The sequence below is a fragment of the Maylandia zebra genome, unplaced genomic scaffold (assembly GCF_041146795.1).
Source record: "Maylandia zebra isolate NMK-2024a unplaced genomic scaffold, Mzebra_GT3a scaffold11, whole genome shotgun sequence".
NCBI classification, from domain to species: Eukaryota; Metazoa; Chordata; class Actinopteri; order Cichliformes; family Cichlidae; genus Maylandia; species Maylandia zebra.
In genome coordinates, this window is record NW_027490041.1 from 4,288,417 (window position 1) to 4,303,022 (window position 14,606).

Here is a 14,606-nt window from a genome sequence, read left to right on the forward strand (position 1 = left end):
ACACATACTTTAATATTTCGAATCAAAAACAGTTCTTATTTAATTCAGTGACAGCAACGGGGACAAAGCTGTTTTTATAACGCTTTGTCCTGCATCTCAGAAATAGAAACCTCCGTCCTGAGGGAAGAAGCTGAAATTCACCCCTTAGAGGATGGGAACCATTTTTAAGGATTGATAAAGCCATCCTCTGTACCTGCTCAGAGTACAGGGAGGCTAAACAAGACTGTGGCTCACCTATCAGACGACTGGACCATCTCACTCTCTGATTCAGAGAGTTTTTCTCTGTGACAGAGGTCTGACCGAACCATGCCACCAAACAAAACGATAAAACAGACTCAATAAAAGAACGAGAAAACAAAGTTAACATTTTTTGGTCAATGTGGAAATGAACAAGTTTCCTAAGACAATAAAGGTGCTGGTGACCCTTTTTACAAACTGATTTGCAATTTTGATCAAAGTTCAGTTTTTCATTGATTATGGTCCCAAGATATTTATATGATTGTACTTGCTCTATTTTCTGACCTTTAATTAAAGTGACTCCGTGCCCATTTTGTTGTTTCCTAAAATCAACAACCATGTCTTTTGTTTTAGATATGTTCAGCTGGAGATAAGACTCCTCCCACCACTGAACAAAGTCATCAATGACTGGGCCGTGGTTAGTTTCACCCTCTTTCAGTAAGCTGACAATAACAGAGTCATCTGCATATTTAATAATGACCCTGTTTTCATGTCTGCCCTGACACATGTTTGTATAGAGAGTGAATAATAAGGGCGATAGGACGCAGCCTTGAGGAGAACCTGTGGAGGAGAACACTGGGTCAGACAGAACCCCATTTATTCTCACTCTTTGTGACCTGTCAGTTAGAAAATCTAAAATCCAGCCCAGCAGGTTTTTCCTGATTTCAAACTGTTCTAAAAGTCTTTTAATTAAAATATGGGGCTGTGTTGTATTAAAAGCCGAAGAAAAATCAATGAAAGGAAGTCTTGCAAAAGTCCCTTTACTCTCTACATGTTTAAGAATCAGATTTAGTAAAGTCAAAAGTGCGTCCTCCACTCCTCTGTTGGGCCTGTATGCAAACTGCATTGGATCCAGCTGACCTTCAGTCTCTTCATAATCACATTTCTGAGGATTTTTTCAAAGACTTTCATGACAACTGAAGTGAGGCAACAGGCCTGAAGTCGTTTAGATTTAGGGACAGGAACCACGACTGCTTCTTTGCAAAGAGAGGGCACATGTTGTGTTTGCAAGGATTTGTTCAAAATAACCTGAAATATAGGCCTGAGTTCATCAGCATAAGATTTAATTAGGCGGCCACTAATATTATCAGGACCTGGCTCTTGTTCACATTGACTGTATGAAAGGCCTTTTTAACATCGCTGAGGTCAATGATAAAGTGCTGAGTATCTCTCAGTTTCTGTTTCAGTTCCCAAATATCCTCGCTGAAATCAGAAGAACTAAAACGAGCATAAAACATGTTTAAAGCATTTGAAAATCTCTGTCTGTATTAAAACATCTAAAATGACCTGACTGCTGCTCTGGGGAGTTTGAAACCCTGCTATGGTTTTCATACAAGTCCAGGCAGACCCAAAAGTTTTTGCAGCAAATTTGCTTTCAAGAAGGTTTTTGTCTGTTTTGCTTTCAACATCTCGATTTTCATTTCCTTGGTAGCTGTCTGATAATCGGTAACAGCCCCTCTTTAAAGGCCTGTCTCTTTTTCCTTAAACAGACACTTTTAGTGACCCATGGCTTATTGTTAGCGTACATTTTAACGCGCTTACGGGGTATAATCATGTCTTTACAAAATACTGCACAGGAGCTAGTAACATCCACCAAAGCGTCGAGATCATCTCCACAAGGCTGAAGACGGGGCTGTACGAAGTCACTTTATCTCTACAGGACTGTGAGCTGTCGTCTGTGAGGCGTGAGCGTGTTTGTTTGAACACAGTTCACGGTGGAGAACAGCTGCTGACATAATGTGGATCCAAAGATCCATGACTGGCCTACCTGGGGCTGAAAGTCTCCATAAATGCAGGCGTTTCGGCGGCTACACCGGCTTCCACGAGTGTGACGCTTATTTTGAGAAAATAATAGAATATAAATGTATTTTTATATTTCAATATCACAATAATCTTCCAATGTAGAACTACAAGTTAAAAAAGAAGTAACATAAATCAAATCCACTTCAGCTAAATCCTTCTCATTTATTTCCATCTTACATGCTGTGACTGCAGCCATTCCCACATCTCTGTGAATGGGACTCATGGACATGGATCAGTGGTTGTTGATCAATGGTCCTGAGAATCTGCATAATTAAGATGAAGGAACGGAGCTCCCAGCCCATCGTTCCTGCAGCTGCAGGTTTCAGTCTTTATGCAAATGTCCTGTTTGTAAGACTGAAACCTGCAGCTGAGACTGAAGACGTCACCTGATGATGACGACACGTTTCTCCCACAAAACGCTGCGTCCAGATGAACAGAAGCAACAGACTCACTTTCCTGGATGATTGAGATGCATCAAGACTTCATTGTGTGTTACTTCTCATTCAGCACAGACACATTATTCCTGTCAGGTCATGTCAGCTGTCACTCAGTACAACTGTGAACAACACAAACTTCTCTTCAATGTGTCACAGAAACACTAACCGTGTGTTCACACCGAACGCGATGGGCGCGAGAAAAAAGCCCCAAACGCCCCTAACTTGACGCGTGCACATTCGCACCTCTACGCGTGTCCAAGAAAAATCCATCGCGCCCCAAAATATCATATTTTAACGCGCGTGAACCGGAAATGTGGGAGGAAGTTTTGCCAGACCGGTATCTTTGCAAGATGGCAGCTGTCGAGCTAGCGCTTGAGAAGAGAGTCTCCCTTCTCTATTTACTGTGGAGAGCAGAGTAGCGGCGTAAAGGACGTCCTCGCCGTACCTGGGTCCATCAGGTCCTCCAGAGGCGTGAGCAGTTTGGTGAGTTTCACCACTTGCTCCACGAGCTGCGCCTGTTCGGCCAGTTTGAGGACCTGCTTTCCCGCGTCGGTCCCAGAATCGCCCGCCTAGACACCAATTACAGGCGCTCAATCCCACCTGCAGAGCGCCTGTCCGTCTGCCTGAGGTTAGTAAAAGTGTTTAATACGGTAGTCCTTTATTGATACCTGTGCTAATATATGCTAAACCATCCATTTATACACTGCTAACATGGATGTGCTATGCTAACAGTGAATGCTCTCTGTGTTTACCGATAGCAAACTGGTACGAGACGACTTCATAATATTTGTAGTGATACTCAGACGGTCTCATCAAGTCCCGATTTAATTCGATTTATGCTGTTATCAGTGTTTGAATGATAGCATGGCTGTGGTGTCATAGGTATGCTCTCGGTGTTTGCTGATATCAAACTGTAGCATTAGGACCACTGTGGGTTAATCTTTGCAGTGATACTCACTCCTTTTTTCATTTAGACCTGGTTTAATTCTGGGATAGTTGAATATTTGTGTATGATCACGGCAGATTGTTCTAGATTATATCAAATATATATCATGTAATTATCCTTATAATTACAAAATGTTTTATGTAAGATTTATGTTTTGTAATTTTGTAATTTCTATAATGTATTTTGGAACTGCAGTACACATAATACTCATTTTAAACACTGTTGTCCAGGTTCCTTGCCACCGGGGACTCCTTCAGGACCATCGTGTTCAGTTTTCGAGTCGGTGTGTCCACGGTGAGCCAGATCATCCCCCAGGTAGCGACGGCCATCTGGGACTGTCTAGTGGACGATTTCATGGCTGTGCCTTCAACTGAAGACTGGCGGTCCATCGCAGAGGGATTCCAGGAGCGCTGGAACTTCCCTCTCTGCTGTGGAGCTCTGGATGGGAAGCACGTCCAGATGAAGGCACCCCCCAACTCAGGATCCATGTTCCACAACTACAAGGGAACTTTTTCCATTGTTCTCCTTGCGGTTGTGGATGCAGAGCATCGCTTCCGCGTCATTGATGTTGGGGGGTACGGGAGGATAATTACGGGAGGTGGTATTCTGGCCAACTCCACCTTTGGTCAGGCTCTTCGGGCTGGGACTCTCCATCTGCCTCCAGACCAGCCTCTACCTGGTGGAGAACACCGTGGAGCCCAGCCCCATGTCTTTGTGGCTGATGAAGCGTTCCCGCTGCGGCGTGAGCTCATGAGACCTTTCCCTGGACGCCTCCTCCCTTTAGAGAAGAGGGTCTTTAATTATCGCCTTTCCAGGGCCAGGATGATAGTGGAGGGTGCCTTCGGTATCCTCTCCTCACAGTGGAGGTTGTATCGGCGCGCCATAGAACTCCGTCCTGAAATTGCGGAGAAGTGTGTGAAGGCAACGTGTGTTCTCCACAACTTTCTGCGCTGTGTGGACGAGAGAGGGGCACCTGCTGTGGTGGAGCTGTTGCAAGGCCTGGGTCGTGTGGCAGCAAACAACTCCTCCAGAGAGGCTGTCCTGGTGACGGAGAAGTACATGGCTCACTTCTCGGCAGAGGGAGCTGTGTCTTGGCAACCAAAGGAGTAGCCTGTTTGAAGTCTGAACGACTTCCCCACAACGGCTCTTTTAAGAGCCACCCACAAACCTCTAAAGAGTGTTCCTGTCTTTTTAACATTTTCTTAATGAATGGAGCTCTACTCCAAAATAAACTAACCTCTTTTTACTCTGCAACTTGTCTTCACTATGTTCCTATATACAGTGTGGTGCAAAAGTTTGGGCAACCTTATTAATAGTCATTATATTCCTGTATGAATCGCTGTTACAGTAAAAAATGTCACTTATATATATCATATAGGAGACACATACATTGATATACACTACATATTTATGTTATTTCTCTTTTTTTGTGTTGCCAATTTATGCACCTGCTTCATTTAGTTTAAAGTTATTGCACTTTCTGTAAATCCAGTGAACTGCATTTCACTTCTCAAATATCACTGTGTGTCTCCTATATGATGTATTTAACTGACAATTTTTATTGAGACAACCAATTTGTACAGGAAAATAATTACTTTTCACAATGTTGCCCAAACTTATGCATCCCACTGTATTAGTATGTTTTGTTATTAGTGTAATATGAAATAAATTCTACTTTTGTCAAGTCGGGTGCCAATATTTGCTGTGTAGTAGAACAAAGACATTTGTCATTATTAATGTTTATTTGATAAAATATATAAATTCAGTAACAAAAGGACATAAATAACATAAATATATGAGATCTAACTATTTACAGACAGACAGGAATAAAAAGGACCCAGCTTGGAGTGGAAGAGCCTCAGGGAGAAGGAGGAGAAACATAAGAACATTGTTTCTGCCCTGGAGAGCTGCTGCCTTATCAGAAAACTACTGATCATTAGGGTCCAATGTTTCCAAATTTAGCACAGCTGTGCTGTTTTCAAAAACTGATTTATAAATTGTGTATTTCACGAATTCTCGTGTCTGAGGCGGCATGCTCTCCAGAGCAGGAACAAGGCTGAGGAGAAAATATTCTGTTGCAGACGGGCGTGGCCTCTTTAGGCACTCCAGGATAGCCAGCTCCACCGCCGATGGACCGTCCTGGGACCCTTCCCTCGCCCGCCTTCGAGCTGTCCTCCTCTGTGGGCCTGTAAAACACAGAACAAAACACCACAAAGAAATGAGAAGGCTGCTACTAGATTTTCATTTTCAAAATTGAAGAAAACCAGGATATGAACAGATTGGTTGTAGATATTTAGTAAAGGTGATCACAAGGGGATTCAAGCAAGTAAAAAGCTGTCAGTGCTTGATGTTCATACCTGTGGGTGCAGCAGCAGGAGTGGAGGGACCAGGGACTGGGGAGCCAGGAGAAGCAACAGGGGAGGACTCTGCATGATTACTTGACTCTATCAAGACAATATTAAATGTTAACAGGTTGAAGACAATAGTCATAGAGAATATTATATTATTATATACTTATTATTATATACAGTGGTCTCTCGTTTATTGCAGCACATGAACAGTAGTCACAGTTCTCACAAGTTGATTCTCAAAGTGCAAACCAAGTCAATTTTAAAACGTAAAAGTATGTCGCGCTTTTTCTCCGTCTGCGGCGCCACTTTTGTGCGCCTTTTTCGCTCCCGGTGCAGGTGTCTATTTCGGAATGAGGGTCATAGTTATGAGTGTTTTTGTGCTGTTTTTTTCTATTTGAAGTGATGGTTATCAAAACCAAACATGATAAGTTTGGCAAGCGCAGGAGACACGACACGGAGATTTGTCATTTCGGCTGCAGAATGTAATGTGCATTGTTGAAAGCTGTACAAAAAATCAGCGAAAAGGCGAGGCAGTGACGGATGAACAGCAGGACTACTGTATACTGTTTATTAATAAACAAAATATATTCCTGTATGACAACATGCATTAATTAACTGCCTACATTAATTCATTGTAAACATACCTTCTGACTGACACTCCCCTGCTGCCTCTTCAGGCTGTCCCTGGTCCTCGGGGGAGAAGTTCTCCACAGTCCGCACCATATTTCCGCTAGTCTCCCGCGGGGTGAGGAAGGGGTCCAGAAACCCCATGACCGCGAAGAACTTCCATCTCCTCCCCGATCCTGCTGCAGACCCACTCCTCTTCTCCTTCTCTGTCCTCTTCTCCTTATTATAGGTGTCCCTGAGGCTCTTCCACTTTCTCCAGATGTCCTCTGAATAAAAGCATTATCTGGTTAGCGGAAAGGTATTTGTACAACAGTGGGAAAATCGCGGGACAGTAGGCGGGCTTGCTAGCTTTTGCGCCGCTTCATCGGGTCAGTCTGAAAATTAAAAAGAAGGAATGAACTTACCAGGTTGCCCTGGTAAGTTTCTCCTCACTGATTTGTCTCCAAGCTAGGTCCTTTTTATTCCTGTCTCGGTAGAAATAGTAGGTAGCATCGTATAATTCGGGATGATTTGCCACAGCACTGATTAGTTTTTCCTCCATGATGAATGCAGAATGAATGGCTTTGGCGGGATCTGCCCCTTTGAACTAGGTAACAGCCACGTCACCAGGCTCCTGATTGGTTGTCGCGGCGCGATTTGACGCTGGAGTTCAGATTTTTCCAACTCGAGCGGGGGACGCGAAACGCGTGTATGCACAAAATGCAACACATGAACTCACGCGCGTGGTTTTCTTCGCGAGTCAAATGCCTGAAACGCGCTACACTCACGCGCGTTTCAGGCGTTTTGGCGTTTTCGCGACGCAAATCTGCTTCCGAATTTTCGCAGGAGCCGCAATCGCGGGTCAGCGCGCCTTTCCATTGACTTTACATGTAAGCCTGACGCTCCGCCCGCCTCTATCGTGTTCGGTGTGAACACACCGTTAGTCTCATCTTTGTGAGGCTTCTCTGCTGCTGCTGCAGACCAAGTCCAGGTCCCAGCTAAACACTGAGCAGGAGCTGAGAGCTGCAGGATCCTGCTTCAAAGCTGCTTTGAAAAGCTGTGCACTGCAAAACGTGCTCGTCGGAGCCATTAATGCTGACTTTGTTATTTTGATCAAAGAAAGAAATCAGCACAAACTGTTTGATTCGTTTTTGTTTTGTAGGTTAAAGTGTTTCATATATTGTGCTCCTGAGTTAATGTTGCTGATCAGTTTGAATTCATTTTGATTGTTTATGGAGTTTATTTCATTTTATTTTTCAGTATCAAACGGTTCAAATGTTTATAGTTTTATTAAGGATGTAATTTATTTTTTATTGAAGGTAAATTGTTGCACTTTACTTTGTTTCCATCTAAAAGTGTTACATTGTTTCTCTTCCAAACTAAAAAGTGTTTCTGCTGCAGCTTCCTTTCACTCTTTATCATTTTCCAGTCAGTGAAAGTCTTTTTGTGTCCTCCTAAAATCCACCGTGCTCACAGTGAACACTTGTATGCTTAGGGATGGGTACCGGTGCCGGTTCTGACATAAACGGTAGTAACCAGACCGAAAAGCAGCGCACATTTCGGTGCTTTATTTCGGTGCTTTTTTTTCCCTGAGCTGTGATACACTTCTAGCCAATTATTTTACGTTTCCGAGGATAGTAGGCGGGGCCAGGTACGTACGTTCTGTTAGAGAAGAGCTACAGATTAGAAATGCCCAAGGCGAAGCGGTCAAAAGTCTGGCTGTACTTCACAGTGTAACCGTGGTAAGATTTACAGCAATCAGAAGTACAGGGTTCTTTGAATGCATCGTAGTACTTGTTTGATAGTTTAATTTCCGGGCTTGCCCTGAAGGCACCATCTGCGGCTCCGTGCGCATGAAGGTGTGGTGTAGATATGGCAAGCCATTAGTGCCAAAATTCGCCACTTTCCTAACCCGTTTGGTTAAGAAATGGCGTAAAAAACGCCGTTTAATTATTCAAAACGCCGAAAAAAACGGCGTTCTGTTCCGACAAACGCCGCTTTTTCCGCCACTCGGATGGCGCCCTGAACGCACCATCCGAGTGACGTAAAAAGCGGCGTTCAAAGACAGACGGAAACGGCGTTTTTTACGCTACTCGGCACAAAACGCCGTTTTTATGCATCTTTGAACGGCGTTTTTTACGGCGTTCTCTGCCAGCTGTAACGGCGTTTAAAACGGCGTTTTATTGAAATTATGCAGGGCACTCCCCATGGTTCCCTCATCCAATTACTTTCAACTCATTTCACCCAATCAAAGAAGAGGAAGTGCAGACCACACTAATGCATCACCGATTCACCTTGCTGCTAAGTGATTGCCTATTCAGTACCAGTGCTTGTCACAGTATTCACTTGTATTATAATCCCACTATGCATTTTGATGTGTTTAAGGCATGATCGAGCAAACAAACGACAGAATACTTTTTCTGAAACCTTAACTGTGTTACCTGTTATGGCAGCTAACAGGTAATGAGCAGAGCTAGCTCTGCTCATTTCTGAGCTTCTTTCTTATTTTCCTCTTTACTTCTCTTAACCTTAAACTTATGTCTTAGCAATCAGATCCTGCCATCTTGCATTACCGCTTCGTGCTAGTTATGTTGACTTTTCTCTTCTTTTGTCTCCACTTTTTTCACCCGTGTTTGGACACTCGGCGCATGGCTGCTTTGTTTACATTAGGGATCAGCTGTTAGCGCTGCGCCCTGCCGCTGCGCTACTGGCAGACAGACCCTACATCCCCAGTGAGGGAAGAAACGGGGGTGATGTCTCCCGAGGACACCTCACACACCATCTCTCCTTCCTGTAATCACTTTAAATGTGAGATCGCTCCCTGATATGATTGAGGAGCTAATGACGCTAACCCGGTCACAGTGGCAGTACCCCGGCACTGCCCGGTACTCCCTCGGTGAGTAGGCTGCCCGGCTTCCAGCTGCTGCGGGCGGACAAGACGAGAGACAGCGGTGAGAGGAAAGGAGGGGGACTGGCGGTGTTTGTTAAAGACGGTTGTGGTATCTCTGGGCACATCGCTGTGAAAGAACAACTCTGCAACACAGACATTGAGCTATTAGCCGCTAGCATCCGTGGAGGCAGCCTGTGACTCTCTGTGGTCCGCAGACTGCAAACGCAATCTCCGAGAGCTCTTCTTCTAATATCAGGGGACTTTAATCATGTCTCGCTGGACTCCACACTGCCCACCTTCACCCAGTATGTGACCTGCCCCACCGTAGGCAATAAAACATTGTACTTAATGTATGCCAATGAAAAAGTGGCATACAGTTCATCACCTCCCCCTGCCCAGGGAAGATCCGATCGTAACCGAGTGCGTCTTGTCCCTGTGTGTGCAGCCCTTCCTGTGCAGGGAGCCACTAATCACCCACGCAGTGCAGAGATGGTCCGCGGAGGGCATATAAATAAATAATAAAAGCAAGTAAATGACAGTATGCTCTTTTTTCTTTTCGAAATAAGTGGAGACATTAACTTTGATCAAAATTCTTTCCCCCGCCATCTCCCTCCTAAGTGGTTAAACTGTCACACTGCTAGACTGCAACTGCACTCTTTGGTATCAACTTCTGTAATCCTGTAATTTCTGTGTAAAAGAATTAGATTGTGTATTATATTGTTAGTTTATACACCTGTGTGCGTGTGTATTTATGTATGTCCATACACATATGGATTGTGTTTTACTTGTTTGTGCTTGAAAGACGCCCTCAAATGGAACCAAATTCCTTGTATGTGTTTGCGCATATACTTTTCCAATAAATGCGATTCTGATTGAGATATTTCCCTCTGTATGGCACACACGAGTAAATTAAGTAGAAAAAATGTCATGTGTATAGCCTCTTTTAAAATTGTTTGTTTTTAGGCTTGTAGAGATGACAGTAGGCAAGCAGACAAGTTTCCTGAGGTTGGGCTGAATGAACCTATAACACAGAGATAAACCTAAACAAGCAGAAGGAACTTTAGCTAAATATATTTTCACGTACAGCCAAATGACTGTAATAAAGTAGGTAAGCCGTGACCATAGAAAAAGCAAAGCAATCACTGGATATAGTGTCCAAATTGCTACACACTTTTTAAGCATCGTTCACCAACAAACTGAGTCTAACAAATCATTTTCTTTACTTTGGTAATTACAGTTATTGCCTTATGTATAAAATATAATTTTAATACCAGTGTTCATTATCTTGACGTGATTCTTTTTTTTTTTTTAACAAAAAAAGCTTTACAGCCTCTTACATAATTCTTCTACAATTACATAATTGATTTTTAACCAGGTTTTAGTGAAAGGCCAGGTGTCAATCTCAGAGTTAGCGCCGGAGCTTAAAGTCAGTTTGTTAAAACTGCTTTGTTCTCGAAACCAGTAAAATTAATTCGTAACTTTTAATTCTGAGTTGAGATTGATTCTTCAGTTCTTGGTTTGAGAACAGATGAGGGTAAATTCATTTAACCTTTTACCTTGACTTAAGCACATAATTGTACTACATAGCCCTCGTCAATGGAACCCAATACCAGTATTTGACAGTAACAGGTAAGCCTCAAATTTAATTTTTAAATAGACAAGACATCATGAGAACTGACATTACAATATTTTATTTTACAAAAGTCAGTGTCTTTTAGTTCAAAGTTTGTCTGGCATCTCTTGTACATCTTGAAAATAAAAAACAAAAACCACTCTATGCAGTGTACTATAATTGAACATAAACAACAATCTTTCAAAAGAATATTTCTAGATGAATTGTCATTTGAACCATTTCCTGGAAACTTTCTGAACACCACTTATTTTGCATAGCTTGATGCATGAATACCCTAGTTGTCTTAACTGGACTATAAATATAACTATATACACAATGAACAGTCATTTGTAAAAACACTTTTAAAATGTAAAATCTTTAAGAAGCCTGAGTGCCAGGAGCAATCCCCTTTAAGAACATTTACAATAAGAACTTCATCCCAAAAGCCCACATGTTTTAACCACAGCTTCCCAGCATCAGTTCATGTATGCAGCTACACCTTTCCAAATCCCAGGGATCCTTTTAAGGCATCATTCATAAGATCTTTGAATTGATCTTCATCTGCAACACCTCTTGGGAGATACAGGGATAAGCTGCACGTTGATGTGTACGGGATACGCCGCATCCCTGACTCCTGATCGTAGAAGTCGATGTTGCAGGACTGTGGGAACCCCAGTGGTGGAAGTAAGTCAGCCCCAGTTATAAAGACGAGGAGCTCTTCAAATGTGTGGTCCACCTCTCGCTCTGTTAAAATACATACAAGTGTTAAATAAGGTGCAATGTGTAGATTTATAATCAGTTACACTGACTGCATAGTAGAACAGTTGCGTTAATGACTATTTTGGAGTCAAAAACAGGTTGTTAGGCAAAACAATTATTGCAAAGCATTGCATTAAAAAAAAAAATAATAATAATAATAATAATTACTCAAAGCAATCCTGCCCTGCTAAGACAGGAAATTAATTTTGTCCTCCGAGTCAGACCTATATGTCAAGGACTGTTTATGCAATGTGTATTTTTTTTTAAAGAAGTTATTCATTCTGTCCTTGCAAGAGTACATTGGCTTTCTAGTGATGTCACATTTGCGTGGGTGTTGTCATTGCACCACTCGATTACTCTAAGACACTAATATACAGGAGGTTTCGTTATAGTCAACGTAATACCTGAAGGTTCTTCTAGTTAGGCAGTGCATCTAATTAACAAATGACCTTTGTCTCAAAGGGAGACAAGTTTCAAATTGTGTTATTCTATCTTAAACACTGCAAAAACACTGGGGGTGATCGTGGCTCAAGAGTCTTGAGTCTTGTAATCGGAAGGTTGCTGGTTCGAACCCCGGCTCGGACAGTCTCGGTCGTTGTGTCCTTGGGCGAGACACTTCACTCGTTGCCTACTGGTGGTGGTCAGAGGGCCCGGTGGCGCCAGTGTCCGGCAGCCTCTCCTCTGTCAGTGCGCCCCAGGGTGGCTGCGGCTACAATGTAGCTGCCATCACCAGTGTGTGAATGTGTGGATGACTGCTTTAGTAAAGCGCTATACAAATACAGGCCATTTACCATTTACTTAATTCTCAGATGTGCTAATACAATTGAATCATAAATTTTACCATATTTTAAATACAAGTATGTAATATAACTATTTAATATTTTAGTGTTAGGAGAAGTTTTCAGTCATGTAATAAAATTAATGTTTACCAGAAATCACAATGAAAATCAAATTACATCCTATCAGTCTAAACAAGCAAGATCTGGTAGAAATGACAGAGGATAAAAGAAATAATCTTCCAAAAATATTTGTTGTAGGTGGTTTCCTTTCAAATACCTCACCTAAAAAGGTAAAATAATCAAAAACTTCCTCATATGCTCTAAGAAGGGGTGGATTTTGCAAAGTTCTAAGGTTTTATTGCACCCAAGTGTTGTTTCGATTTAGTTGTCTGTATTTTGTATTGTGGACACTGTATTTAACATGAAATGCCTTAAGCAATTCAAACAGAAACAAGACATGTGTTGTATTCTATGTACTCACCCTGAATGGCCATAAGCCACCATTCCCACTGAAAGATGGTTGCTTCCTCTTCTTCACGTCTGTTACTTCCAGCTGGACTCCATCCAATGGTGAAGAGATCCTGGAAGCTGTTCCTTGTAAGTTTATTTCCTGCATTTGTAAATACAGGAAGGAACTGCTTCCAGCATCTCTTCACCATTTGCCAGAACCGACCACACGAGTCCATACCGGCAACAAACTGCTGAATCATGCTGGCAACCCTGTTGACCACAGATTGTACTCTCAATTCATACAACATAGCAAAATTGTGAAACAAAACAAAAAGTTTTGTCAATTTAAACACCACCTTAACTGCAATACAGATATAAACTCAGCAGATTGATGATTTGTTTAAGTGTTAACTATTAGGGGGGAACACAATGGGAAGACGAGCACTGACCAGGAAAGTACTTTGTAATTTTCTAACAAATTCTCACCTGTGAAACGCAAAATGAGATACAATCTCGCCCCTTATCCTCTTAACATCAAGTAGTGTGGCAGTGTAGATGTCAGGGATACCACAGCCTGCAATCCAGTCCCCAAGGTGACTTTTCAAGTCTGCCAGGTCTTCTGGGGTGCTGCAGCTGGAAACCTTGAAAATTAGGCACCTCCATAAATACATACGTTTAAAGCATTCACTAAGTGTACTTACATTTTGAGACGTTCCACTGATGAGTTAAGCTATGCATTGTGTTTCACTGAATTTAATTACACCTCAGCATGCACACAGTTTTACCTTTTCTATGTTCTGTTTGATGTCTTCGTCCATGAAGACCTCTACATCGAAGTCATCAAGAGATGTCTTCTGGCCACACATCATACAGAACAGGTGTCTGTTGATACACCGTGGCCCTGGCCCATTGTGCGCTATCGACCAAGCAATCAGTTTACCAGCCGTATAAAACTTGTTGCTTGACAGCAACTGCTGGCTATAGCTGAACAACAGACTGCCAGGCTTCCCCTCAAAAATCCCTAGGGAATTCTGAGTTTCGACCATAAGTAATCTGCAGGAAAAGATAGTAAAAAAAAAAAAAAAAAAAAAAAAAATTAAGTCAAATTGTGATTTCATCTTTGCAACAACAAAGAACACATTCACGCATTCTATTATTGTGTGGGAGAGATGGGAATGGGTTACCGAAAAAATTCCCGCCTTGGGCCTCCATAATCATCGGCCATTTCACCAACAAATTCAATATTTGGCAATTTATGCCAGGCAAAATATGACTTGGAAAGTGCCATGCAGGCACTATGTAGGATTTTCCTACGTCGGGCTATTATTGCACAATAATTGCTGGTGTCAAGATGCGTTTCCTGGAAATCTTTCAACACAGTCGCAAGGTCCATCTCGTCCTGAAGAAAGGGGGGGGGGAGGGGGGAGAGAGAGAAGGGTCATGACTACATGAAACACATACACAGCAGTTCTGGCAGTGTTGTTCATGAGACATACATGCGAGTCATTTTGTTCAGGGGAAGCCAGGACAGCCTCATCCAGGTCTGATACTTCTGACTCTGCAGAGTCGATGTAAAATTCTTCCCTAAACAGAACAAATGCATTTGATTTTTTTAATATCATGTATACATACTGAAATGGAATGACTCCTCTGATAAAAGAATCTGATTTCACATTCTTTTACTGTATAGATACAGGCACTTAAAATGGCCATGGGGTCCTTGATTGCATCTGTTG

At 42.4% G+C, this 14,606-nt stretch overlaps 1 protein-coding gene and 1 long non-coding RNA gene across 2 annotated transcripts in view; one reads left to right on the forward strand and one right to left on the reverse strand.

Annotated features, from left to right (window-relative positions):
* The window catches only part of LOC143415929 (uncharacterized), a 260,224-nt gene that overhangs the window by 145,292 nt on the left and 100,326 nt on the right, over positions 1 to 14,606 (forward strand). The window lies entirely within an intron of this gene.
* Positions 10,953 to 14,237, reverse strand: LOC143415987 (G2/M phase-specific E3 ubiquitin-protein ligase-like). Its single transcript, XM_076881350.1, has 5 exons — positions 14,055 to 14,237; positions 13,656 to 13,923; positions 13,357 to 13,511; positions 12,902 to 13,140; positions 10,953 to 11,626 (listed from the first exon to the last, which is right to left on the reverse strand). Exons 1-5 carry the CDS (start codon positions 14,156 to 14,158, stop codon positions 11,376 to 11,378), a joined length of 1,017 nt encoding a protein of 338 aa, XP_076737465.1. The 5' UTR covers positions 14,159 to 14,237; the 3' UTR covers positions 10,953 to 11,375.